Consider the following 26,492-nt stretch of genomic DNA (forward strand, 5'->3'; position numbering starts at 1 on the left):
GACCTTACTGGACCTTAAAGTGGTAGTAAGCAACATGAATATTCCAATGTAAAATACCGCGCAACACCAAACATGCACACGCATTTTGCAACCGGTGTGTGCCGCGCGTTGTGCAGTGAGTCTCTCTGCAGCACCGACGCAAGGAGAGAGAGAGTCAGGAGAGCTGCTACTCTCTATTGCTGGCAAAATGTTCGAATGCTACTAAAGTTAAGATTCTTGGTGTGGACCACCTTTTTACATCTAGGTGTTGGAGCGTAGTGCTACTGTTAGCGGGTTACCGTAAGAGCTACTGTTACCTGTCAAGAAGGAACAGGGCAACCTCTGCATCGCTTCGCTCCTCAGCCCCTCACACTCGTCTGATCCCTCTTTTTATTTTGGTCTCTTTGTACCTTTTTTCTCCTCCAAGCTCGTCCTTCTTTTTGCTTCTTTAGCAATATATGCTGGCAAAGGAGGTACAGGAAATTTACCGTAAATTGCCATAGCTGCTGACTGACAAAACCACTGCATGCATGCTAAGTCACGTAGAAGCCAGGTGATGCCAGTTTGCGCAGAGTTGCAGTGATTGGCTAGCTACGTGGAAAGCTAACCCTGATTGGTTGTTTGATTCAGACCGATGAATTTCAGAATTAGTTATTTTAATCAAATTCTGAGGAAATAATGTTGCCTACTGTAGCTTTAATGTGTAAGTATAAAATGGACTGCACCTTTAAATTCTCAAGAAGTATTAATTTGACAATGCTATTTCTTCAGTGTAATGGGGAACTTTAATAACTAATACAATCTTAAAATAATCATTGAAAACAGCCATTGTGTCACTGACTTATGCGCAAACAGCAATTCCAATTTTAATGCTGATATAATTTTAAGAATTGGTTTAATTGTAGATAAAATACTGTGAAATCAGATCAAATGTTTATTTTTGTATCTTTTAAGGTATTCTAGACACATTTAAGTGAAAAAAATGGCAAAATCCAAACCATGAAGAAGGATGTGTGGGAGAATCCGAAGCAGATGGTCACGCTCTAATATGCACCTATCCATCCACTGAGGGCAAGCGAGGACAGGTAAGCATGGGCTGCTGAGAATTATAACGAACAGGTTTAAAATACTTTGTGTATTCATCCTGTCTTGCTCTACTTTCATCATAAACATGAACAAGTTATCCGGAGTTGTTAAAGTGTTATTGTATGGCTGAAATTTTATATGACTTTCATTCCGTAGTATTGTTGGCAGTGGGGATACGCATGAATCAGAATTCGTCTCCTCTTCCCAGAAACCCCGTAACATCCTGCCTGAGATGAGGGGATTTAAACGAAGATGGGCAAAAGAACCGGAGGGGATTCTTCCCTTAATCCTTCTCTCCTGCTAAAACAAATATCTCATCAAATCCTTCAACTCTGAAATAAGGTCAAAAAGCCAAGGATAATGAGAACGGGAACGTATGGGAAAGATCATCGGCAGAGGAGGAAGGATCCTCCCATCTGCTTTCCCTCTTCTTATCCCTCAATCATTCTTGTCCTTCTGTCAGCACATGTTTTCATCCTGACGGGAGGGGAGTCATTTGTCTCGAGCATTTCAGCCTAAGTGTGGGGAAGTAAATAATAGCTCGGGCGCTGCTCCCCCCCACACACACACACGTAAACATCATTAACATGAAGGTTGTCAAATGTCAGCTGTCACGAGGGCAGCAGGTTGAAATCACAGGTTGCGCTAATTTAGTTTCATCTTCCTCGGGAGACTCATCAAGCTGTGATATCTATTAACCTTCATCATTAGTGTCACATGCATTAGCAGAAAATGCTAGCAGAGGAAAATATGTTTTGTTCGTCTTTGTTGCTTAAAATGACAGGTGCGGCGGAAAGAATCCGAGAGAGGCAGAGGGGAAGAGACAAGAAGGAGAGTCTGGACAGATAGGGACAAGAGTGTGTACGTGTGTGTTTGTTAGTGGGGAGGGGTTTGCTCCTTCCTGACCTGCTTTTCTCCTTCAGGGGTCATGCACAAGCCTGCCACAATGCTATCAGCTGTCCCTTAAGGTGTCTGCCGAGGTCTACTGAGATATAAGGTGATATATAGCTTTGATATAGCCTGTAATTACTGGCCGTGAAGGCCACACCGCCTTGGGGAAAGGAAAAGGGGAGCGCGGAGAAAAAAGGGAGAGACACTGGAGCTCTGATGAGAAAAGGGTCAGTGTTGTTTGATAGCACAAGTGCTCGGCCTCTCCGGTGATTTCACACAGTGGGAAATGGCACCAAACAAGAGAGGCCCCAAACAATGAACTCCAAAAATATCCCACAAGGGGAATAGGAATGATTGCTGAAATCCCAGGCCGTCGTATGCAAATGCCCTCAAATTAATCCGTGCTAGCATGTTTCGATTACAGCTTCATTAGCCTCCATCTAGCTCGCACCGCCTATAGGTGACATGTTTATCCAGAGGCTGTGGATTCTGCACAGCCCGCGGTGATGCTCGCAGCACAAAAGGGAGGAATGGCTAATGAAAGAGAGCCATTCATTTCGTCCTGTCACGGCGTGGCGCGAGACAACCTTCATTTTGAGATGCATTACAGCACTCACAAGCTCAGTGGCGCGCTATCATTCAGGTGCAGGGTGCTATTAGCGCTCGCTTAGAAGACTTTAATGGAAGCAAGAAGAAGCCAAGTACACACCTTTATAAGTGGGCTAAACTGGGAGAGGCAGAGAGCTCGGGTTTGATGGCGGAATATCAATGGAACTCTTAAAGGCAGCAGGGGGGAGCAGAGGGGGACCGAGCAAGCCTAAATGTATATTGACAGCTAGCGAGAGCCGGTGACACGGCTGGGCATTTGCTGGTGATGGATGCGAGCCTGGCACACACAGACTAAGCCGGCAGCAGCGTGGCTCATCTTCAGACGGGACGTGAATGCTAACTAGCACGCTTGCCAGTCAGCACGACTTAACCGGTGCCAACAGCAGAGGCAGGTGGTGCACAGGGTAAAAAACGGGGGCAGAGTACCACAAGAGGAAAATACTATCCGTGCATTCACAAGCATGCTAATTAGATTCCAAGGTAATGCTCAGATTATTACAATTTAACTCGAATTTGTCATTGTTCAAGTAAGATTAGATTAGTCGCCAATCTTTTTACTGACTCTAAGACTTCAATATACAGTTTTAGCAGTAAGAATACAGGAAGTCGCCAATTTTACACAAACAGGAAGTGAAAGAATTCTCATCAAACTTCACTCAAACTGCAACTTTAGAATTCTGACGCCAATTAAGCTTCACAAAGAGGTTTCTGAACATTAAAATACTTGCTTTCTAACGTCCTTCAGAGGCTGCTTTAACAATCATTAGCAAGTTACTCATTTGTTTGCAGCTGTGAGGAAAAGATTGCATTTCCTTTGTGCGTTGTTAAAATCATCAAGTGACTTTTAGCATTGGCTTTTTTGCATACTTAATTTAATCACTTTTCCAACGAAATACACACTCAACACCTGTTTGGAATTAGTTTCTGGTGTGCAATAGGACACAGCTGTTACTTCCTTGAAATGAGGGGATAGATTGGATGGACTCGTCTCGATGGACTTGATTCTTTTCCATAATAAACATGATTCATATATTCAAAAAGGATGTCTGAAATATAACAGTATTTAATGAATATAAAAAACATTAGTATTTGTGCTAAAGAAGAAAAGGACTTAGTTCCAAAACTATGGCCATTATATAGTTTGTCTAAATATCTTTAAAGGGGGGGGGGGGTATTATGCTTATTTCAAGCTTCATATTTCACTCTGTGATACCTGTGGAGTACTTTAGCATTTACAGTTGAAAAAACTTGTTCTCACTCTGGTGCTCTGTGCAGGCCCTCATACAGCCTCTTCCTGAAACGACTCATTCAGCTCTGTTGCAGAGGCAGACTGAGCGGTTGGGTGGGCGTGTCCTTGAACTGTGCCAGGGACAGGAAGCTCTGCTGTGTCTCGGGCAGATGCCCAAATATGGAGTTCTCCACTTTGTGACATCGCAAAGTGAAGCATCTGGAGAAGTCTGTCTGAAAGCTGGCGTTCACGGCGGCCTGCAGACTAGGACTTTTTTAGCAGGGGATTACTCCAACATACTTTTACCTACAGATTTGAAAAGTTTATGAACGTCCAACATTGTAACATTGTATATATGTGTTAAAATTTGAAACAGCATACGACCCCCTCTAAAGTGTCTTTTTCAGTTTATATTTTTTGCTCCAGTTGCTTTAACAAACATTTCAAAAATCTGTCTTTATGTTTGTATGGAAAATATAGATATTGGACGATTTATGTTTTTTTTTTTTAACTCTAAAATATCCGGATTGGTACCTGCCTTTAAAAAAAACACCATTGGTTTGGGCGAAAGTGTCTATACACAAACTGAGGCAAATAAAACATAAGTATTTATGCAAATTCTGCACCACAAAATACGTCAAACTTCAATCCATTTTCTACTTCCCCTTTTGTTTTCTGTAAACTGCAATGCATCCTTCCAGCCCTGCAATCAAGCAGCTCATGGAAACCACAATTATTGGGGAAATCAGGTTACTGCGGAGCAAGTAAACGCTTTAATCACACTATTACATTGTTTGGGTTGTTTCCAGTGAGTGTGCATGGAAACATACTGAATAATCAATGGGGGGGGGGGGAGTAGGCAGGAAAGTATGAGACGAGGGAAAAAATTACAGCTCAAATATTAATAACAGAGAGCAGTTGTTTCAGCTCTCATATTGACTTTTTGGATATTATAGAGTAGGCAAGGTGCTGAAGGAAAACACAGTTGTTTCAAGGGTGGCTTACAGGCTACAAATCTGATTAAATGAACTTATTAGTGATTAAAAAATAGGAAATAAAGACTTATCAATGGGTTCATTCTTCGTCACATTATCCTCCATAAATCAAAAGAAATGCATCCAAGTCAAATCTTTGTGCCCCCGGTTTTAACCCCGGCCTTATCTTATGTCTTTGAAGCCTTTTGCCGTTCAAATTGTTGTTTCTGTTTTCTTTTTAACCCTAATGAGCTTAGCCGCAGGTGCCAAGCAACCGCTCTGACAGCTCGACAATGAAGAAGTCGGGGGGTGGCGTTCCGTTTGTTGCGCTAACCCCTGCATGCTAATGTGTAGCTGTGTAGCTACAGCCACAAACATCCCCTCATCCCGTCCCTACTTTGGCACCCAGCCTCCCCACACGTTCTCAATCAGCACCTCCCACACCTTTCATCCACTTAGCAACTTCCTCTCCCAAGACAAAATGCCCTGGCGCTGAATCAGGTTGCAGTTAGCTTTTAGCATTGTCGAAACGCCCCCGGTAGCGACTAGATGCTAAAAAGACCCGCTTCCCCCTTTGCACTTTATGTTAGTTTTGTGTTCTTGACAGTAGCAGGACCCGTTGATTCATTCCTGCAGGGATTTTTTAGTCTGAGTGGGCGTCCGGAGAACAAGGGAGCTACAGGGTGCATCAATTATCCGACAACATGTTTCAAACCGCCTCTTTTTTTTTGCCATCAGCTGCTTTTCCACACAGCTGATTATCTGAACTCTTTGCCACCAGACTAAAAAGCCAGGAGCAATTGTTTGATAAAGCCCAAAGGTCCATTAGTAGTCTCAGAGCAGACTGTCCGATGTGGAACCAAAGCTTTTGGATGTAAAAAGAGGTAGACAAACGTTGACGCAGAGCGGCAATTCAGATCAAGCCCATCCCTTTTAAGTGGTGCAATAAGTCAACAAAAGATGGATTGTACATGAACTCGCCTTCAGCTCTACTTTTCCTTGAATCCAGACTACTTGCTTAAAACCCTGAAACTTGTGTATGTATTGCCTTAATGTTCGCAATCCATTATGTACTGCAAAAAGCCAAAGCACAGTAAGACTACACTCCGTCTGCACTGACAAATAGGTCTCCATGTCCTGGTTTCTGCACAACAGGGTCCTAACTCTGAAAACAAGACTCACATCAGGCTGCAAAGATCATCAACCTCACAAATCACGCTTATATATTCATATCCTTTCAAATTAGCATTGATTTAAGAGCGTATTTACAGCTAACATAGATTGGCAGCCAGATATGGTGAGGCAGATTGAATGTGTTAATGATATGCTTATATGCTTATACACCTATAACGGAGGGCTTCTTTCGCACAACAGAAATTAACCATCGCCATTATTTCAGATCAATAACTATAGTCGTCTCATGACGAAAAACATGTCAATAGAAGACCTGAGTTTAATTCCATTCTAGCGGACCTCAGGTTGTAATTACAGTGTCTTTAATTGAGTCAAGATTGTGTTTTCAAGATTTCTTAACAAACACAGCTACTTGAGTCAATTACTTAACAGCATAGAGCAATTTTGGCTTGTGAGACTGGCAGTGTGTGTACATATGATTACATGCAAATATACATGTTTGATTATTGTGAATGGGGCAATTTACACGCGCTTTTTCTAACTGGAATTTGTTGCGATCATCTTTACAGCTTTGTTAAATATAAAAGAGCTTGATAGCCCTAAATGTGAAACATGCAGTTTACTGTAAAAGGAAATATATTGGAAATCATGTGTGAAAGGTCAATTTGAAATATGAATTCTCCTCCTTTTACTTTTTATGCTGGGATAAATAAGCAACAGATATTAGACTCTGTGAAGACCTTTATATTAATTATTACCTACCTAACTTTAAATGACTCCTTTTACAGGGATATTTTCTATATTATATCTATATAACTCCAAGAACTAAACAAATTATTATCTGCCCTTAACCTGCCAACACTGTCCATCAAACTACATTGTCCGATTACAAGGTTGCAACATGGCAATATAAAGCTGATCATCCAAACAGGGGGAACGTTGCATCCTCTGTCTGTGCACAATTACCACTCTCTCCCTCCCGAACACAAATGTGTAAAAGCAAACACCCTGCCTACCTTTTGTCTGTGTATCTCTTTTTTCTTTGAATATCACTTCACCCATGTCTTCTCTGTCTGTTCAGTAATGTTTATTTAGCTGTAAACGTTACCCTCAGCAGTTCTGGACACATCTGTACTAGCCTTTCTTCCATGATCATCCATCACATTCAGCTGAAGCAGTCCATTTCAATCAACTCAGCTGCGGCACAGACAGTTCTGTCTATATTTTCACAAATATCAAACACATATTTTCAGACCAATGGGGCTGTCTGCTGAGCATTACTGTGAATGATTTGTGTAGCAGGTGGTAGTCTTTACAACTAAGCTAAAGCATACAGTTCATCAAAACAAGAAAACACTGAACTCAGTCAAGAATAACCTGGTTTTATATTTATCGTGTTAAATCCATGATGGTAGATTTTATTTTAAATTTCAGAGCTTTCACAAGTTAAAATAAGATAATTTACTGCCTTTAATGTTAAAAATCTAATTGAAGACTTTTTAGCCACCAACTGGGCAGCTAACTTACGCTAGTCCTGTAGCCGATGAATCTTCAAACTAAATATTTTTACCTCTTTTATTAGGCACATATAGTGTTTGAGTAATTATGTTTAGTAAAGTGAGCCTTCTGTGCTTTAACAACATTTTACATTTAGGGGGAACTATTGTCGGTTTGTTTTCCACTCGGAAAGTTCAAGCTAGCAAAACAAGCTAACTAGCTTAACATGCTGAGTCATCCGCTGCTTAGTGTTGTGTCTAGCTAGCAATAGCATGAGCTCCTCAAGCTGATTAATCGCCTGCTGTCAGAATTAAAAATTAAATTCTTTTTCATTTACACACTGGCTTCTTAGGTAAGATTAAATACAAATTTAGTTAAACTTCGAGTGAAAATATTCAGTGAAGTCCTCGTCTCAGAACATTTACCAAAATTCATTCAAATCCCTCAAAATAATCAACACAAATGTTCCTACCTTTGAGACATGATCTTGTATGCATCCGGCAGGTAACACCGCGTGTTCTCCATCTGTGCTGGGTCTGCGTCGCAGATCTTGTCGTCGGTGCGGCCGTAGTTGGCGCTCTCGATCATGATGACGTCGGTGCCCGGGCAGCGCAGCTCGATGGGGTAGCTCTCGCAGGACAGCTCCCTCCTCACCACCGCCATGGGGATGGGTGCTCGACTGAAGGCTACAGAAAGAAGAAGACGAAACAGATTGTAAGTAATTGTTATTTTAATTCTATCATTTTGTGCTTTCTGCACTTCAGAGTGAAAATATCTTCATTGTTCTGGTGTCCTCCTACAGGAAAATACAAGAACAGATGGGAGGACGTGCAATCTAAAGGTCTCACGCTGAGACATATGAGATGAGGTTGTCCACCCTGTGCTACAGAGTGTGGGCGGACAGGACGCTTGTTGTTTGGAGTGGGAGGATGAGCAATACCACTGGGGCCCTTGAGAGGTGAGGGGTTGTGGAAAGAGAGAGTGCAAGATTGACACGGATCAAACATAAGGAAATAGACAGTGTTTGCATTTGGCTGCGAGAAAATAAACATTCATTACATGGGCATTCAAGTGAGAAATTAGAGACGCAGAGACAAAGAAACCAGGGCTGGGTGCGTCTCATGCAAATTGTTACAATTTCCCTCCAGACTAGATTGTGTAAATCACAAGAGCTGCCTCATGCTTTGTCTTTTAAGGCGACACTTCAGTTGAGCTACACGCAGGCAGGAGGCAGAGGGTCAAAAGGTGCTCACAGAGCCTAGAGCCAAAGCCGAGAGCCTGTTTGGCAGAAAATCTGCTGTTTACCGCAGAGCCAAAATGGCCGGGAGGGCCAGCGAGGCCGAGCGGCGGCAGCAGTTCGGAGGTTGCCTTTTCCCTCTCCTTGACACAGGCGCACCCACGCACGTCTGTGGAGGCTCACACTTGCGCACGAGCGGGCATGTGCACAACAGGCTGCAAGAGTTCTGTGTTTACAGCGAGAATAAAAAATGGGCGAGAAACGTAAACATTGGCCTGAGCCACTGCAGGAGGACTGTGGCAGTTATAGATTTTTATAAACATCCTCTCAGACGAGCGTCTGAGCTGCGAGAGCCACCGCGAGACGTCGTGCAGCAGAGACATTCATCAGGGAGGACAGCTATAAAGGAGGGAGAAACAAGGGACAGAGAGAGTTTCCACATGTGAGGATTGGGCGAGGAGATATCACCTGAAATCGATACCATGATTTATAGGCACATTTACCCAGGTAAAAATAAATGAAACATTATTTCTTAAATAAACATGTGCACAAGGTTCTCTGGGACTCTTATCAATTGTTTATACTGAGCCTCAAAGACAAACATTCCTCTAACATATTCAATAGTTAAGTGGGTATTTCAGTATTTATCACGTCACTGACATTCCAGAAAAGCTCGTAAGTGGACCTTGAGTTGAAATAATTTTATAACAAATAAATTTCAAAAACATTTATTGTGATTTATGGCATAAATCTCCTCATTCCTTCTACATGTTTCAAATTAAGGAATGGCAATAGCAAATGCTTAAGGAATAAACTTTTCTGTATGAAATATGTCCTGGTAAAGTGTTAAGTGAAACAGATGTTACATTTAACTTAATTCGGGTTTGTGTTGACTCATATGGCCTTTATTTCTCTAACAGCTTATCTTGGATCTCTTGCTTTAGCCAAGTTAGACCGTGTAGTCATTGTCAATTACATGATTTAAAACAACCTTGCCCAAAAAGAGTATTTTGGCGTCTTTCAGCTTAATGTTTTAATTTTACAGACTGCACCTTTAATGTTTTAATTCAGTGATGTCATTAGCCCGAAAAACAACTTCTTGCCAACTGCCCAGGGCTTGCTAGCATACAGAACGAGTTATTAAATTAAATAGCTGCTAAAGTTAGTGTAGTCCAGAAGTGTTGGTAGAGAGTAAAACAGAGCTAAAGGGATAATATTTGATTTTATTAGCATTAGAAGAACAACTGCTACCAACCCAACACGTAATGGTAGACAGAAAAAGGTGGCTAACTGCTACAAAACTTAGTGTGGTGTAGTAAGCTAGTAGCTAACATAGTAGCTTGTGAATTGGATACATTTCTCGTGAGCGTCGGTCGAGAGGAAAACAGAGCTATTGGATTTCTTTATGTTGCTTTCTAAAAAGTTCTAAAAAACAACTGTATGCTACCTACCCAACATTTAATACTAGACAGAAAAGTTAGCATATTGCTACAAAACTTAGTGTAATAAATTAGTAGCTACCTTAGTAGCTTGTGAATCACATCATTTTTTCTTGAGTTAAAACTTAGCAAAATGAAGAGCGGATATTTGATTTACAGTGGACTTCAAATCTTCAAATCAATGCTAATGTTGCTCTGTATCTGTTGGATGTATAAGCCGGCATTTGTCTGTGTTGTGGCTGCCTCGAAGTGGCCAAATTATCTAAATATCTTTGGTCTAAATCATAAGTTAATTTGTCAGAACCAATGTGACAATGAGTGGGAAGATCTTTCTAGACCTTTATTTAACCAAATGTAAAGGTTTATCTGAGATGAAAATGTCAGGATATTGAATTGTTCCATGCTAGCTTTTATGCTAGCTCTAAAAAAGCATTCCCTACAAGTGCAGCTAGGACATTTCCATCCTTACAAAAGCCCTGTGGAATTCAAGAACATTACATTTATACTTGACATATGGTAATTTTACATGACAGGTAAATGTGCCTATTAGATAATTCCTCAGAAATAAGTTATTATACATGTTAAACTATTTTTGTGTTTTTGTGTTGGAAAATTAAAATTAATCAAATAATATCAAATGAGAGGGAGTGACGTACTGAATATCATCACATCTGCAGTCACAGGCACGAGGCTGCAGGACCACTGTGATGTTAATTAACAGTATTCAGAACACCTGACTGAGGCGGGGTGATACACAGAGTGAAAGTCCCAGGGATGTTGTGTTCTATATGAAAACTTATGAAATACCTCTTATCCAATCAGATTACTTGGTCGGAAGTAACTGCTGACGTGACTTTGTGACATATAGACATTTTGCCTGGTATGACAAATGACCAATAATAGAGGCATTGGTTCTCTATGAGAAAACAATCATGTAACAGGCAGAGCTGTCATCACTCTGCATTTCAGTAAGGGTACACAATCACTGACATTTTCAATTTTTCAAATGTCATCCAGGTACTACTTCTTATCTCCCTGACAATTTATGAAATAAAAAAAAATAAAAAAACACAAAGGTGAGAACAACAAAACAAGCCCTTTATTATCTTGCCAATTCATTTTGTCTCATAAATCATTCAAACTCCCAACACAGTAAAGCTCACTTTCCATTGAATCACCACAGATTGGAATAATTGTATTCGTTCTGGTGATGAAAGCCATCAATTATGTTCCTCTTAATGGTGAGATTTATTCCACCCCCTGAAAAGAGCTGGTCTGGATCATGCTAAACTTCTTTGAAAGTGACAACCACGGAGAAAAAAGGGCTAACTTTGGTAGACAGAGGCAGGTGCACTTAGATAAATGACAGAAGCGTAATCGAGTCTGAATGAAGAAAAGCAATCTTTCTTTGATTATTGATCTTGAAGCTTTTGCGCGAGGGTTCTTTTTTTGAAGATCACCATAAGTGCAGCAAAAAGCCTTCTTCAATGCTTTCTATTGTACAACCTTATATTATGAATCTTGATTATTTTGACCCGCATAATTTGTCATGGAATAAAAAAAAATCCCAGAAGAACTCTTTAAAGGCTTGAAAAACTGCAAAAGCGAGTTTCATGCCAGCGTCCCCAAAAGCAGCATTAAAAAAACATCAGAGAGTAGCGAGCATGACGCCGTCAACATGGGCACCAGCAATCCCCTAATGTAAGCAAGCGAATGCATGCCAGCCATGGCTCGGATTACCCGGCTAGTCAACAACTGTGGTGTAATTACATTTGTGCCCGGAGGCGGTGATTGATAGGGCTCATATTCCTCGGGTGCAAGAGCCAGCATCCTGCCCCTCTCGCACGCATCGCTGTGTACCTGAACACATCATTGACGGGGCTATCGAAAATCGAAATAGTCTTATTGAAAGTGTTATCCAAGTTCAGTGTTCTTTTCAATTCATCTCTCCTCTCCCCCTCTCAAGATAATACTTTAGAGGGGGTTTTTATATGCAGTGCGTCTCTTTTTTTCCCCCCTCTGCAGATTCTCTCTGGATAATTCCCCTGCACAGCTGAATATGGGAGCGAAAAGAAGAAGTAGTTTGGGGTCACGCCGGATACTTTCATTACTTCCACACCACAGCGCAGTGTTATTCATCAGGATGCTTGCAAATGACATAACTCACAAATGAATATTTCAAAAAACGTAATTACTCACCAAAAAGGGCAACAGAAAGGTCAGGGAGAGAAATGTTCATTTGGAAAATGTCGCTCCCCCGCAGAGCCTTTAAAAACCGACTCCGAGGGGGAAACGCTTTGGAGTTTTGATTTTTGGGTTTAATGGCGAGAAGGGAGGACTTTTGCTGTGTAAAAGAAAAGCTCATTCTTGGGTCAGCCGCACAGAGCAAAGAGCCATTACCTTCTCGGAACCAGCGGGCGTTGAAGTGCACGCGGAGCAGAGTAACAATGACATTTAAAAGTCATCATTAGTAACAAAACAGGGGGCCTCGAGGAGCTTGTATTCCATTTCATCTCCCAAGAAAACATGTCACGGAGAAGGAGTTAAGGTCAGCCACCACGCGTAATTACAACGAGCCCGACTGAATGGGCCGGCATCACTCGGATGAGCACATGTCGGGCACTTGTGACAGCTCTCAATAAGAGAAATATGGTGTCAGATCATTTTTCCGGCTCCAGCTTAAGTGCGTAAGCTCAGACACAGAGGATAATTTCCCAATAAATAATAATGCTCTCTCGATTAGGCAGCCGGGAAAGCCTGGAAGAGAGCCAGATATGTTCCCAGAAAAGGAGGCAATTAAATATTTTATTCTTTAAAAAGAGGCTTTATTTCTTAAGCAGATGCTACAATCTAAAAAACACAATGTGAACAGAGAGGGGGTTGCATTCAAATGAACTCTGACATCATTGAATTAATGGAAGATAGATGGATAGAAAGGGAGGAGACGGGGAGGGAGCTGATTCAACAGATCAAATGTCTCTTTTTCCGCCGAGAACCGCCGGATGGGTTCGTCCCCCAGAGCTGGTGATTAATTAGCGCATGTATCTGGACACCGTTATTTGATTAGACCAGTGGGAACCTGTCACACCCACTTCCTGGTTTGCAGAAGAGCACTTTTCTGACGGGGTCAAATAATGAAATAAGTCGCTTGCAACCAGGGAGAGAGATCTTGTGCGACTCGGGGGAAGGAAAAGTACAGCGTTTTCAATAATGCATGAGGGATTATTTATCTTGAAGTGAGAAACAGTTCAGGCAAATTGTTCTCCCAAGTAAATTACGTTTACATATGGCCTAAGGCAAGCGAAATCTCAAAGGCTTTTACGCAGAGTGCAAAATTATCCAGGAACTGAATTGTCAAGGAACTCTGGAAGATAGAGTGTGGAAGAGAACGGCGTCAAAAAAACAGTGTTTGTGGTGCGGGACGAATTTGAGGGTGCGGAAATTCATGACTAGGCGGTTGAAAACTTCCTAAAAAGTTTTAAAATTACAGTAATAAGGAGTTTTTTATTGAAACAAGAGCAGCTGGATGACAGATATCACCTCGACAGTGATGAATCCACGAACGGACCACGAGAACGATCTTGACGAACGCCTCAAATCGACTTGATGCCTTTTGACACTTTGACCAACGATCCTGCTAAGCACAATTAGCATTACTCATTATGACAGGAGCCAGATATCCGTTCAACGTGCCGCATGAACGAGCCATTTGTTTTGCTGACACACATTTGAACGCATTAATTGGCAACACACCACGCGCATGTAAATTCCAGCAGAGGGGGAAAAGAGTGATGGTGTTTTTGTGCGGGGCGGCGACGTACGAACGTGGAGTTTGGAAGCCGTCAGTCAAACTGCCCCATGATGCCAGGGGGGGAAATTAGCACTTCAGTGCTAACAAATGAGCTCAGAGGGAGGACCAGAGACAGTATCATCCTCTTCACCTCCTCACATGGCGAATATTTGATCTGTTTTATATGAGATGCAGCTTCCACCTCATGAAATGGAAAAGACAGTGCAGTAGCAGTGTATTGTTTTTTTCCTTTCCCCACCGTTACGATGTATTGACACAGCGAAAGTTAATAACTGTGAAAGTTAATAAATTGGCCGCTACAGCAGACGGAGGGAATACTGCAGAGCGCAGCATCTTCCCTTCCCCCGTGTGATATACCTCCAGCAGACAGTAACTTCATGTTTGCGCACACACGAGTAACAAATACAAGGAGCGTGCTGTCACTCCATAAAGGCTTGATTCACATACTGAGAACACAGGGGTGAAGTGTCTTCTTTCCATCCAGCAAGCACTTTCATTTAATTAATCACTGCTTCAATTCATTAAGTGCAGAGCCGTGGCAAGGCGGAAAAAAAACAATAAGGCAATGGGAAGCAAGTTTCCCATCAAGGTCTTATGTTTAAAACCACTTCAGTGTGCAAATTACAACATTAGTTTCTTAGGTCAAATCCTCTCCAGAGTAGGAGGAACCAGTGATTCCCTACAGTATTGTTCGAGTTATTTCTGCCAGGCAAAGGACAAAAAAATAACCTATATATTAAATAATTGTATATAAATAATTTAAATATGTTAAAAATATAAAATCAAGATCAGGCAGTGATCACAACAAGGACTTACGGAAACAAGCGGCTAATCAAAACCAGCTCACAATTCCGTTAGCTTGCGGCTAACGGTTGCTCGTATTGTGCACAAGCGCAGCACTACAAATAACCACACATAGCAGAGATGGCTCGCAGCTGTTATTTGTAAACACGCAGGTTGAGCTCACAACACTCACGTATAACTGGGGGAAACATCCTCTCACACTTTAGCCATGTTCTCTCAGCCTTCTTCATATTTTTTTTTTTCCACAGATTTCAATATTTCACAGTTTTTTTTCCCGTTTTTTTTGGTGACAAATCTGTGAAAGTTTTGAAAATGTCCCAATCCTCCTTATGTCACATTACAGTGCAATGTCCTCCCACAAATCTTGATGGTTTTTTTTGCCGATTTCCATAATTCACATGGTCAGAAAATACGAAATTCTAGATTAATTCGGAAAAATCACATCTTTTTTTGCTGAAAAATGGTCTGATTTACATGGAACTGGAAAAAAAGCTTATTTTTGTTAAAGGAAGTTTTGGTCATTTCCCAATTTTCCTTCCCTCTGTGTAAATACATCCGGAACATGTGTCCTGCTTCATATCAGCAAAGTGGCATTTTGTCAGATTTTGTCCAAGCCGGAGGTGACTCTGCGGAGCTCCTGACAGCTCGCTGGGCTTTGTTCAGCTCCTGTCACACATCGTCTGACACCGTTTTGCTATTTCCTCCCCCTTTCATTCCTTTCTCCCTGCTCCCTCCCCTCCTCCCCTCTTGCTCCAACCCACCCACATGTGCCGACATTACTCAAGGGAACATCTCAGCCAGGACTAATGCACCTTGGCCCCCACCTACTGTACGGTGCCTCCTGGGCTAAAATGAACACAATCCCTGTCACACATACACACAGGAGATACACGCAGACACGCACACACTACTCCCAGAGCAGACATGACTCAACATGCCCCTATAGTAACACATGCCCTGATAGTAATTGAGGTCAAAGAAAAGAAACAACAGGCTGATTTTCGTCTTGTGCGAGGGGGGAAAAGAGGTCTTTTCCTCACTCTTCTTTTACCACACATTATCAGATGGAATTGCCTAACGGCGCACTGGAGGCAAGAGCACGGCTAAGTTTAGCATGGTGAACTGAGACAAACTGCAGTGCAAGCGCTCTAATCTGAACCTCTCAGGAAACGGAGGTTGTTCTGTGTTCACACAAGGAAAACACTGAAATACAGGGGCCGGGGAATCAATATGAAAACGCGTGCATTCCCTCCAAGTCATCCTGAGGGAGCTATTTTGGTGTTAGCAAGCGGGTGTTACTTCTTGTAGATTTGAGACTTAGATATCGTCATGTAGGATGTAGGTATATTTTTAAATGGTACTGTTTTTTTAAACCCCCTCTTTTGCAAGCCTTAATACTTAAACGCAGTCTGACGTACAATGTACTTCTAGACCTCTCTCTATTAACACATGACTGCATTTCATTTATTGCCATGGAAACACACACTATTGTACAAGCTCTGCTTTAACCCATGCTGCAGTACATATATGAGAACACCTTTTAAATGCGTTCTCTTGTATTGGGAATATTAAAGCCTGAACAGAGCCTGGTGGCTTGGCTTGTTCTAGGTGTAATAACAGTGTAATATACTACAATTATTTAGCCATCCCAGCTACAATGTGTGAGTTTTGGCACAACATGATGTGTGTGTCTGGCTACAACAGCAAAACACACACTTTACACATAATATATAGTATGTACAATGGCTAGTAATTGGCTGGTGGCTGCCAAAAACATATTTTTCATCATAAAACAAGCAGGAAGGGAGAAGAGAATCACAATTTACATAAAACAGCATATTGGCTGTTGATGAAATCTTGACATGAAACATTCCGCTCTTTTCGTCACGAGGGCTGTGTGAAATACGTGTCCTTGTTTGGAGTTTGTGGTGGTGGGATGTAATTTTTCAATCTCTCGCCATTTGAAGACAAAAACAGCATCCTTGTATGAACTTGTTTGCCTCCTATTTTATCAAAAGTACCCCCGCACAAGGACCGAACTCTGTGAATTACATTGTCGTGATTTGTTTTTCTGCGGCAGAGCAGTTTGGAAATAAACCCGAGCCAATTCTCTTCCCCCCCTTTTACTCCTGCAAGTGTAATTTTTTACTGCAGTGTAATATCCGGGGGGCAAATAGCATGAATTAATACCAATTAAAGCTCAGTGCTGTAATGTTTACTTACATAATGAAGAACAGGAAATTATTTAAATGGGAAAATTAAAATGCGATTTCATGCATATGCATCTGTTATAGGAAAGACATTAGTTGTACATTATTTGTGCCAGTGGAGGCACTTTTACAATATCAGGAAGTGGCCAAACACGACATTTTCAGTCGCATATACAGTACACATGTAGAAATGGAATTTTGCCATACTTATATATATTTTATATATTTTAGATATTTTTTCACACGTAATGGATAAATAATATATCTTCAGCATAAATATACACATTACACCCCTTAAAGATACAATTTAAAGGGGGGGTATTATGCTAATTTCAAGCTTCATATTTCACTCTGTGATACCTGAGGAGTAGCTTAGCATAATTTACAGTTGAAAAAACTCCTAATTTTTCTCACACTGGTGCTCTGTGCAGGCCCTCACAGAGCCTCTGCCTGAAGCGACTCAGTCTGCTCTGTCCCTTAAAGAAACTCCGCCCCTACGAGCTTGCTTTCTTCTGATTGGCCAGCTATCTGAAGCCTGTCTAGGGGCAGAACTCAGTGATCGAGGCACGCCTCCTACCCTGTGGCCGTGTTACAGAGTTGTCGGCAAAGAGTAAACGTCACTTTTTAGATTCGACACCAACGTCTGCTGCTGTTGTCCTTTAGAAAAGTAAACACTGATGTCTTTCCTTCACAGCCTAAGAAACTTCTCAAAGACATTCTTAACCAACTTGATGAGCAGAGCGGTGGAGTGAGCTGCTGGGTGGGCGTGTGTCCTTGAACTGTGCCAGGGGCAGGAAGTTCTGCTGTGTCTCGGGCCGATGCCCACATATTTATATATAGTATAATATATAGTTCCTCCACTTTGTGACATCGCAAAGTGAAGCGTCTGGAGAAGCAAGCGTTCACAGCAGCCTTTTATAGCAGGGGATTACTCCAACATACTTTTACCTACAGATGTGAAACTTCACCCACGTTTAGTCTGGATATCCAACATTGTAACATTATGACTTAAAATGTGAAACAGCATAATACCCCTTTTTTAAAGGTATTTGAATGAGTGGGGGTTGGGATCGGGGGTGGGGGTTTGCCCTAAATACCGTAAGAACCCAATGGGTGGTGCAATCTGATGCACTTCGTGGCATTATCAGATTAAAGGCTGTCTGTACTTAACTACAACCCACTTCTTTTGTTCCCTCCCATGTGGTTTGTTCATTCCTTCACATGTGCTTGTATGTGCACACTTTGATACATTATGCATCCGGTGGGGGGTGTTTCTCCCTGGGGGAATATTGCTATCTATCGCTAACACCTACGCGCATCAAACGTGGCGCCGTTCAAGGTTGACAATTTTTAAATGAGGCCCCCTACTTGCTTTGTTCCAGTTTCCAGTTCCAGTCCTCCTTGAGCTACAACATGACAAGCAAGGTGTTGCATTAATTCAATCTAATGTCAATCTTCTCCCTGTGTCACAGCCGCTACTTAGGATACATTTTATGTCTTCTTGGCACATCCACACACCTCACTTTTCTTTCTGTGTTAATGTTAGGTTTGTGTTTCCATTTTGCCTACACTCTAAGCTAGTGGTTGTTTGATTAATCTCTGTCCGGCTCGCTCATCAAGAAATCCTTAAACAGCATTGTGGATGATTTAAAGGTCATAAGGTCAGCTTGGATTAGGTTTTCATATTAAATCCAGCCAAAATTGTGTGTTTTAAAAAAAACCCCACACATTTCTATTCAGCTGATGGCCCATTTTTCTTTAAAATCTTCCTGTTATATGCTTTGGGATGGTACAAGCCACTTCACAGTCCAATTTGATTTTGGTCTTATTCTGTACATCTCTCTGAGAAAGCATTTGTTTCAATGGCTAAGGAGCTTAGCTTGAAGCAAAGCAAAGTTAGCATTGACATACTGCCGGATAAGGCGAGAGAAAAGGGATGATGTGGGTGACATTGCAGTACAGGTGGATTTGTGAAGGGGAAAAGTGGGATAAAAGTTGGAAGGAGAAGAAAGCAAGTAAAAAAAAAAGGGTGTTGGAGACAAAACCTCATGTTGGAGATGGAGGTGAATGTGAAAAAAACCCCTGAGTGAATCCTCAAACCACCCACGGAGTGAGAAGTAATCTCATTCCACATGTGTGCAATCAAGGCAGCGCTGCTGAAATTAGCCTGGGTGGCTACGCTGCCTCTCAGACACACAGCGAGGATCAGCTGCTTTGATCGTTCCTTTCCTCTGAATTTAAAATGACAGGTATCAGACACTGGGTTATTGTGCGGAGATAATGAGTACTGAATATGTATGAGGCAACATGTACGCCGTGATTCTTTACATGTGGCATATTGGATTTCGAAAACAAGTGTAAGGAGCATGAAATAGGAGGGAGTGCGAGATTTTAGGAAACACATGGTTTCACACAAGCAGGTGTAGAGCTGTGATGCGTGATGCAATATCACATTGAGACAGGCTTGCACCTCAAAAAACAACTAGAACATCTGAAAAATGTGTTACTGAGAAACTGAGAAGCTAAGTGGCTGCATTCATTGGTTTGCCTCCTGGAAATAAAGTTGGATGGAGCCCAAAAACTTCAGATATTTTCCAAGATACACCGATTGTGTGCGTCCCCATTTCAATAATAGATTGGTTTTCAATCCCTTTACTTACAGGATTAGAGCTTCATCAAAACTGCATTAAATAGAGATGGCTTGTAATGTCATTTTCAAGATAGGTTAGGCTAGGTGGAAATATTAGCATTTAGCAGGTAGGTGGGAGGTTGCACATTGTAAGAAAGTTTTGAGACAAACAAAGTTATCTAGTTGTCGGATCATTGTTGCCAACTGTAAGTGAATGAATCAAGGATAATGTCAGTCTAATGGCCTTTGTTGAGTGGACGTATTTATTTGGCTTAGTCTGGTAAAGATATAATCAAATTGAAACAGCCAGTATTTTTATGTTGTGTTTTTACACTTGTTGGCAAGAGTTTTGGCACTACGTTTCCCATAATGCTTTATGACAAAGGTTGCCAATGTGTCATCAGGGGTGTCAGTTCTTAACTCTAAAGATTCATTTGGGGAAATAGTTTGGGACGACAACACACAGGAAGTGTTTTGTTGTCTCGGGGGTCGGGAGTTAGCTGCTAGCTAACTTGAAGCATTTAAGCTAACAAGTGTCATGATGAGTCATTCTGCATTAGCTAGTAGCACTTTCTGTTTGCAATGTATCCATTGAAATATGGGCTAAAGTTGACGATTCAGTGGGAAAATCTGAAGCTAAAAGTTGCACCTTATAACTTTACCAATGTTTTTTAATTTGTAATGTATTTGAACTCCATTTGACTCGGTTATGTCACTAAAAATGGACACTAGCCTATAAATCCAGCCCTCCCAGTGAAAGGGCGACCCCCTGGATCTTCCCCCTGACCCCACACAAAATACTGTCCATTGTATGGAAAGGAAACATGCCGCAGAGAAACATCTGCAGTGGGCCTATAAAAATGGCATGTCATAATGTTCGATGCCGATGCCTGCTGTGGAATGACATCCCTCACTCTGCCTCTCCAGTTTCAACCCTTTCCTCCGTCCATCTCGTGGCAGAGAAAGGAGAGTATTATCAGAGTGAAAAAGGATCTCCTTCTAACCGCCCCCCCCCTCCTTCGCCTGCCAACAAATGAGCGGCAGTGATCACGGAGGCAGCGTGTGTGCATGTGTGTGTGCTTGCATGCGTTAATACGTTTGTGGGGAGTGGGAGGCAAGAGGGAGTGCACCACTGGGGAATGTGCACCTGCAATTTTTCTCTTTTGACACAGTTGGTCTTTTGTGGGGTTTCACAGCGAGATGTCTGTGGAAGTTACGGCTCTTGCCCTCAGCCCCCCCCAAGTCCTCCCAAAAAAAGACGTCTTTGCGATGGTATTCTCCATCTCAGTACAGACATGAGTGTGTCAAGAATGAGACATACACAACGGGCGACTAGACGGCTGAGCTATATTGCTGGCAGATATGAGGGCTGTCAGACGTTAACAAAGCTTGTGACAAGCTGCAGATCCATATGGAAGAAAAAACTAAACAAAAATAGTAGCAAAAAAATGTATTAATATGTATAATCAATTCTGTATATTCCTGTTGATCGAACATTGCACATTGGTTTTAAAGAACAACAGAAACTACACATATGGAATTATCCATACAGTACAATTGTACCATCCAGGATATTAAATGTAATATAAATTTAAAGCCATAAGAAGCAGAAGTTTTTTTTTTTATCTCAGTGTTGCATAAGATGTCTTTTATTTTCTCCCCTAAGTACGGTAGCCGGCAGGTATTTGGAGAAAAAAAAATCCTTAAGAATTCGTATTAGGTTTGGTTGTCAGAGGGTAATGCAATACACTGGGTGTCGTTTTAATAAGAAGTTCTTTTGTTTTGCCAACATTAATAGACATAAATGGTAAATAAGATGCAGTGCATCTCCAAAATTATGTGTACAAACTATAACACCACTGTGATGAAATAGATTTTTTTTTAATTTATGGATCTCTAGATGAATATTTCCCATTAGGTAATTGTTTTGTTGTTGAATTCTACTAACGCGGACAATCAATCAATTAATTAGATCAACTCATCTATCAGGTTGGTCTCTACACACACAAAAGCACTGCAGGACATCATACTATAATTCAGTATTATTTGTTCCAATGTTTTTACTTAACCATTGTTTCTTTCCATATTAATAACTAACTAATTCTTATATAGTTGAGGGGGGAAATCAATATTGCAAAATAGGTCGATGTGAGGTAACAACGACGAAGAGGTCTGAGGATAAAGCAGGTTTCAAACTAACTGATTTGAATAGGAAAACAAAAGCGAACAGTTTAAGTTACGGCCCTTTTGACCTTCCGTACAAAGTTTTCTGTAAGTAAAATGTCATCAGAACTAATGGTAAAAAACTACTAAAACATAACCCAAGTTTTAATTAAGCAGAATTATATTTCAAACCGAGAGTAGAGGGCTACTTTAGGGAGTATATTCGGTCAGGATATCAGTGATCCATGGCCTGAAGTGAAGACTCCTCCCATGTCTGACAGCTGTAGTGTGAAAATCTTGATACTGTTCATCTGCCGAGGATGTGATTGGAGCCCATAAGGAAGATTTGTGTTGTTGTGTGTAGGAGTGCGAGGAAGATGAGAATGTGTGTGCAGTTTATAAAATACATAAACTACGGTGTTTTTTCTATGCTGTGTAAAGCGCTGGAACTGTAAACTACTTGACCTTGGCTTTCTTCCAAGCAAGGGGGCCACGCTGAAGAGCTATCATTACTCTCGATCCCTTCTCCCCTTCCTTTTATTTTAATGAGAGCACAATTAATAAGGAAATGGAACGGCCTCCCAAAGGAGGCTCCACAATGGAGGCCTTCTTTTGTCAATGGCCGTATTGAATTCCCGTACAAGGCCACTGGGCCATATTGAAGGCCATCTCCAGTATCGCCCCCAGCTCGCCCCACACCACCTCTCTTTTACTTCCTCCCTCTCTCTTATCCTCAAGGTCTCATGGGCTAATCTGTGCCACGGTATCATTTGATCCCACTCCCGCCCGTTCGCTCTGAATGCAGACTTAACAATACTTCATATTGATTTCCGGCGATGAAATCGCCAGTTACTGCATGCTTGGTTTATTCAATGACATAGCAGATGGGTCACCAGCATCTTACCCATAATTGGCCCTGCTGCATCTGTGGTGAACTTTAGTTTGAGGCGAATGCTATCAGGTCTTTTGTTTTCTTTGTTTTTCCATGAATACATTAAATAACTAATTAATCCTCGGCGCCTTTTGTTTTTCAATTATTCCCTTTCTTGGTCAAATAAAAGTGGTATCGCGTCACCCCGTCCTCTGAGCCCTACAAAGGAAAGCACCTTTATTTTCCTCCGCAGCTCTCTTATGCCCCCAATTGCTCCCGGAGCTCTCGACAGCAGCAACAAAGCCTCACTCGGCAAACAATACAAGACTACAATCAGGATTTACAGACAATGTATGAATGAAAGCGGAGAACTTGTTTAGACGCTCTCATTGTACTCTTAAATAATGAAACTAAAGAATGCGGTTTTAATTTACAAGACAAACAAGTTTTCTTGCTCAGGTGACAGGGTGACTTTATCAACAGGAAGTGCCAGTGTTTCTCATCTGGGAGACCACTTCAGTGTTGGCTGTGTCGGGCTATTGAGCCACACGTTACATAAGATGCATTAGAAATTCCCAGGGTCTTTGAAAGCTTCCCTTCAAATGAGATCGGTATGTCTCAATGTCATGAACAATGCCAGAACCGCAACAGCTTGATCAATAGTGTTACTGAGGTCACAGATGGACAGTTATATATTGATAGTTAGATAGATGCTAGTTAGCTTAGCTTTGTTAACTCTGTGGAGTCCGAACTCTCTCCCAGTGTCATCCCCTTAACATCCTTACACATGATGCTGTATTTTCATGCAAACGTGATATAAGTGCAGTGACCTTGCACCAGGGACGAGCTCTTGTCAACCTGCACAAGCTGATGTTTTCCTGCAAGAGCCTGTTTAGTACTTCTGCAGCCTTGCCTTGACATTTATTGCACAAGTATGTGCAATACATACCTCATTCCAAGCTGGAGTTTGAGGCGTATATAACACAGTGAAACAAGCTATAAGTTGGAGAAAAAAAAAACATAAAAAACTGCAACACCACATCTGCCTGTGCATTTCTTTATGTTACTGTATAGCTTTTTCCTTTTATTGTTATTATTATTATTTAGCACAAATAAAGTACAGTGGAGATGCAGACAGCAACAACTGTGACTGGCTAGCTGTGCTTAATGCTAGTATTTAGCTATCTGCTACAGGCAGCTGGCTTCCACATGAGGCTAAAACTTATTGTCTGTCAGGGGTATTTTGTGTGCATATATTCTGGGTTGCAACTTTTATTAGCTCCAACACTAACATGCTCTACTGCATTGTATCTAAGACAGGCTGAGCCCCCGTAGCCCGCACACATGTACCAAAACAAAGTGATTCATTCCAAATCTTTATTGGCAAAAATGAACACCAATCAGCCTGTAGTTGGCAGAGGTACAGCCGACAAAGTGTCGACTGTATTTGAGGACCAAAAAATATATTTTTTTTTAATAGTTGAACAGACTTTTGATTATCAAGTACGTGCTTTTTTTGATTTTATTTAACATGTCCAATCTCAGTGCAGACAAAGCCTCGTACGCCCCCAGTGATCTTTGGCGCCCCCCAGGTTGGGAACCACTGCTCTACTGCCGTGTCAGTTGCCATTGTTTGAAGCGCACAAAGAAGTCAGAAAAAGCTTATTACAGTAGCACAGAAACCCCCCCCGCCAGCTATCGTTTTGGCTGTGTAATTGCAGATGCTGAGCACGTAAGTGTTCATGCTTTTCACACCATAGGCCCCTTGTGTAGGCTACATCGTAGGCTCTGCATAAATTAAAGCATGAGTAAGAGTCTGAGGCTTTACTCTGAAGCCATGGGTTATTTTTTTCCCCATGAAAATGCATCAAAATAAAAAACGATATTTGATTTTTTTGCCGATATCCGATATGCAGATATTTTCCAACCCTTTTTGCCGATTGCGATGCCGATATATTAGGCACATGTTTTTTCACCTAATTGCAAAGAACATCAAGTCTCCCCTGTAGTGGCCCACTGGCAGATGCAGAAATAACATAATACAGTGCTTTTTTAAATGTACACATTCACTGGGCAACATGAGAAAACTACTTAAACTTAGGTGATGTACAAAATGCCATATTTATTTGTATGCAACATTTTCTCTGAAATAAAACTGTAATATTGAGACAATCCTGACAAGAGCCACAACGAGGGCAAATTACATGAAATGAAATCAACCTTGCTGTTCGTTTCAGAAACTTTGAAAAACTGCCACACAGCAGACGTCTTGCACCCTGCTTCGCGCTCGACAGATGTGGTGCACGCAGTGCCCATGCACACTCGCGCCGAGTTATTGTTGTAACATTACGTCACACTTTTTTAGGGAATCATCTCGGCGTAAATTATCGGTTGTTGTATCGGCAGAAAATATCGGCGAGCCATTATCTGCAGATACTGATGACGTGCCGATAATGTGCCTGAAACATTTGAATCTAAAAGGATGACACTGATCGAGGAAACAGAGCCTAACAATACCAGGACAAACTAAAATGCTACCACTGCCCATGTTTACTGGCATTTGTGTGGAAAAAGAATAATGTTCGGGGGCATTTTGCTATTTGAAATAGCAATTAAGGAATTAATTAAACAGTGAAAGCATCAAATTATCATTGAATCTGACTCAGACTGTATCAAATGGCCTCTGAATTACAGTATGGCATCTTATTACAAATTCATCTATGATTTTGGACTGCAGCTACAACAAATGATCGCCCTCCCTAACTCCCTTCCAAAGACAAACACACAGATGTGTATTATTAGCAACATGTGGTTTAAAAAGAGGACGATCCTAATCTGAATAATTAGCAAACATGCAAATAGAATCGCCTCTAGGTGTGTTTTGTAATTATGTGCTGCTGCAGTAACAATTCATCATGTGGGTGGGTGGGTGGGGGGGTTTGACAGCCTCACCATGCACACGGTCATAACCTCACCCATGATTGTGCCAATCCGACAAAGCTGATGCATTTGCATATACAGCAGCGTGCTGTCTGTTGCAACATATAATCATGTGCCCCGCATCTTCTGTGTCATCACAATGCAAATATGTCAGCTGCATGTTGGGCGTATTTTTGAAAGGCGGGGAATAAAAAAAGCACACGTATAGATTTCACAGCGTGGCTCGGGAGGGAAAAAGTAATTAATTCCACAAATTGAGTAAAGCATAGGTCGCTGCATTGTCTCTCTGCGTGCTTTCTGTTTGCCCTTCCTGCTCCTCGCTTCCCGCCCACACCCCAAATTACTGCCTGACCCCTGCTGCTATGCAGTGTGGGAAACCCTGTTGGTATTGCACGCCCACCATTTTTGCCCTGTGTGCTGGTCTGCGGGGTTACTTAGCGATTCTCTCTCCGCTTTGCCAGACAGCACAAACACAAACGCGCACTGCGAGCACGCACGCGCGCACATTATGCAGCCTAATGTAAACCAGCATCCACTGCCACTTGACCTCGCTGTCAATATCTGTCCTCATTAAACACCATTCGGCCAGCTGCAAGTCCACTTTAAATGGCATCATTCAGCGCTTACCATATTACTCCTGTGTAACTGGGCTGAATGAATAGGGAGTCTTAGAGACGCATTCGGAAGATATACACAGGTCCAAGTCCGGACACCTATAAAACATGCGGGGGTATTTAACCCCACCCTGCCATTCTTAATGTTGCTGTCATTCATTCCTCTTTGGTTGCCAGTTCTGACAGCAATTTGGCGATGTCAAGCAGTCGCTGCTGATGCTACGGGCAGCAAAGGCCATTCTTTTATTCCCCATATCAAGCAGGTATTGATTTTCCACTCATTACGGAAGAACATAAAAGGAAGGGGGATTTCTGAGCGCCACGCCAAATGCCACACAAAATGTTACAGAGGACGGAAACAAAGAATGAATACAAA

General features: G+C 41.7%; 1 protein-coding gene across 1 annotated transcript in view; it reads right to left on the bottom strand.

The window, feature by feature from the left end:
* LOC138600386 (adhesion G protein-coupled receptor L3) overlaps positions 1-26,492 on the bottom strand; it is a 242,443-nt gene that overhangs the window by 144,585 nt on the left and 71,366 nt on the right. The window contains exon 4 of the mRNA XM_069671786.1: positions 7,871-8,084. Within this exon, the coding sequence (XP_069527887.1) occupies positions 7,871-8,084 (214 nt within the window). The remainder of the gene's footprint in view (positions 1-7,870; positions 8,085-26,492) is intronic.

This window comes from Semicossyphus pulcher, unplaced genomic scaffold (genome assembly GCF_022749685.1).
Source record: "Semicossyphus pulcher isolate SPU_LCO1_2020_fin unplaced genomic scaffold, fSemPul1.0.p SCAF_21, whole genome shotgun sequence".
NCBI classification, from domain to species: Eukaryota; Metazoa; Chordata; class Actinopteri; order Labriformes; family Labridae; genus Semicossyphus; species Semicossyphus pulcher.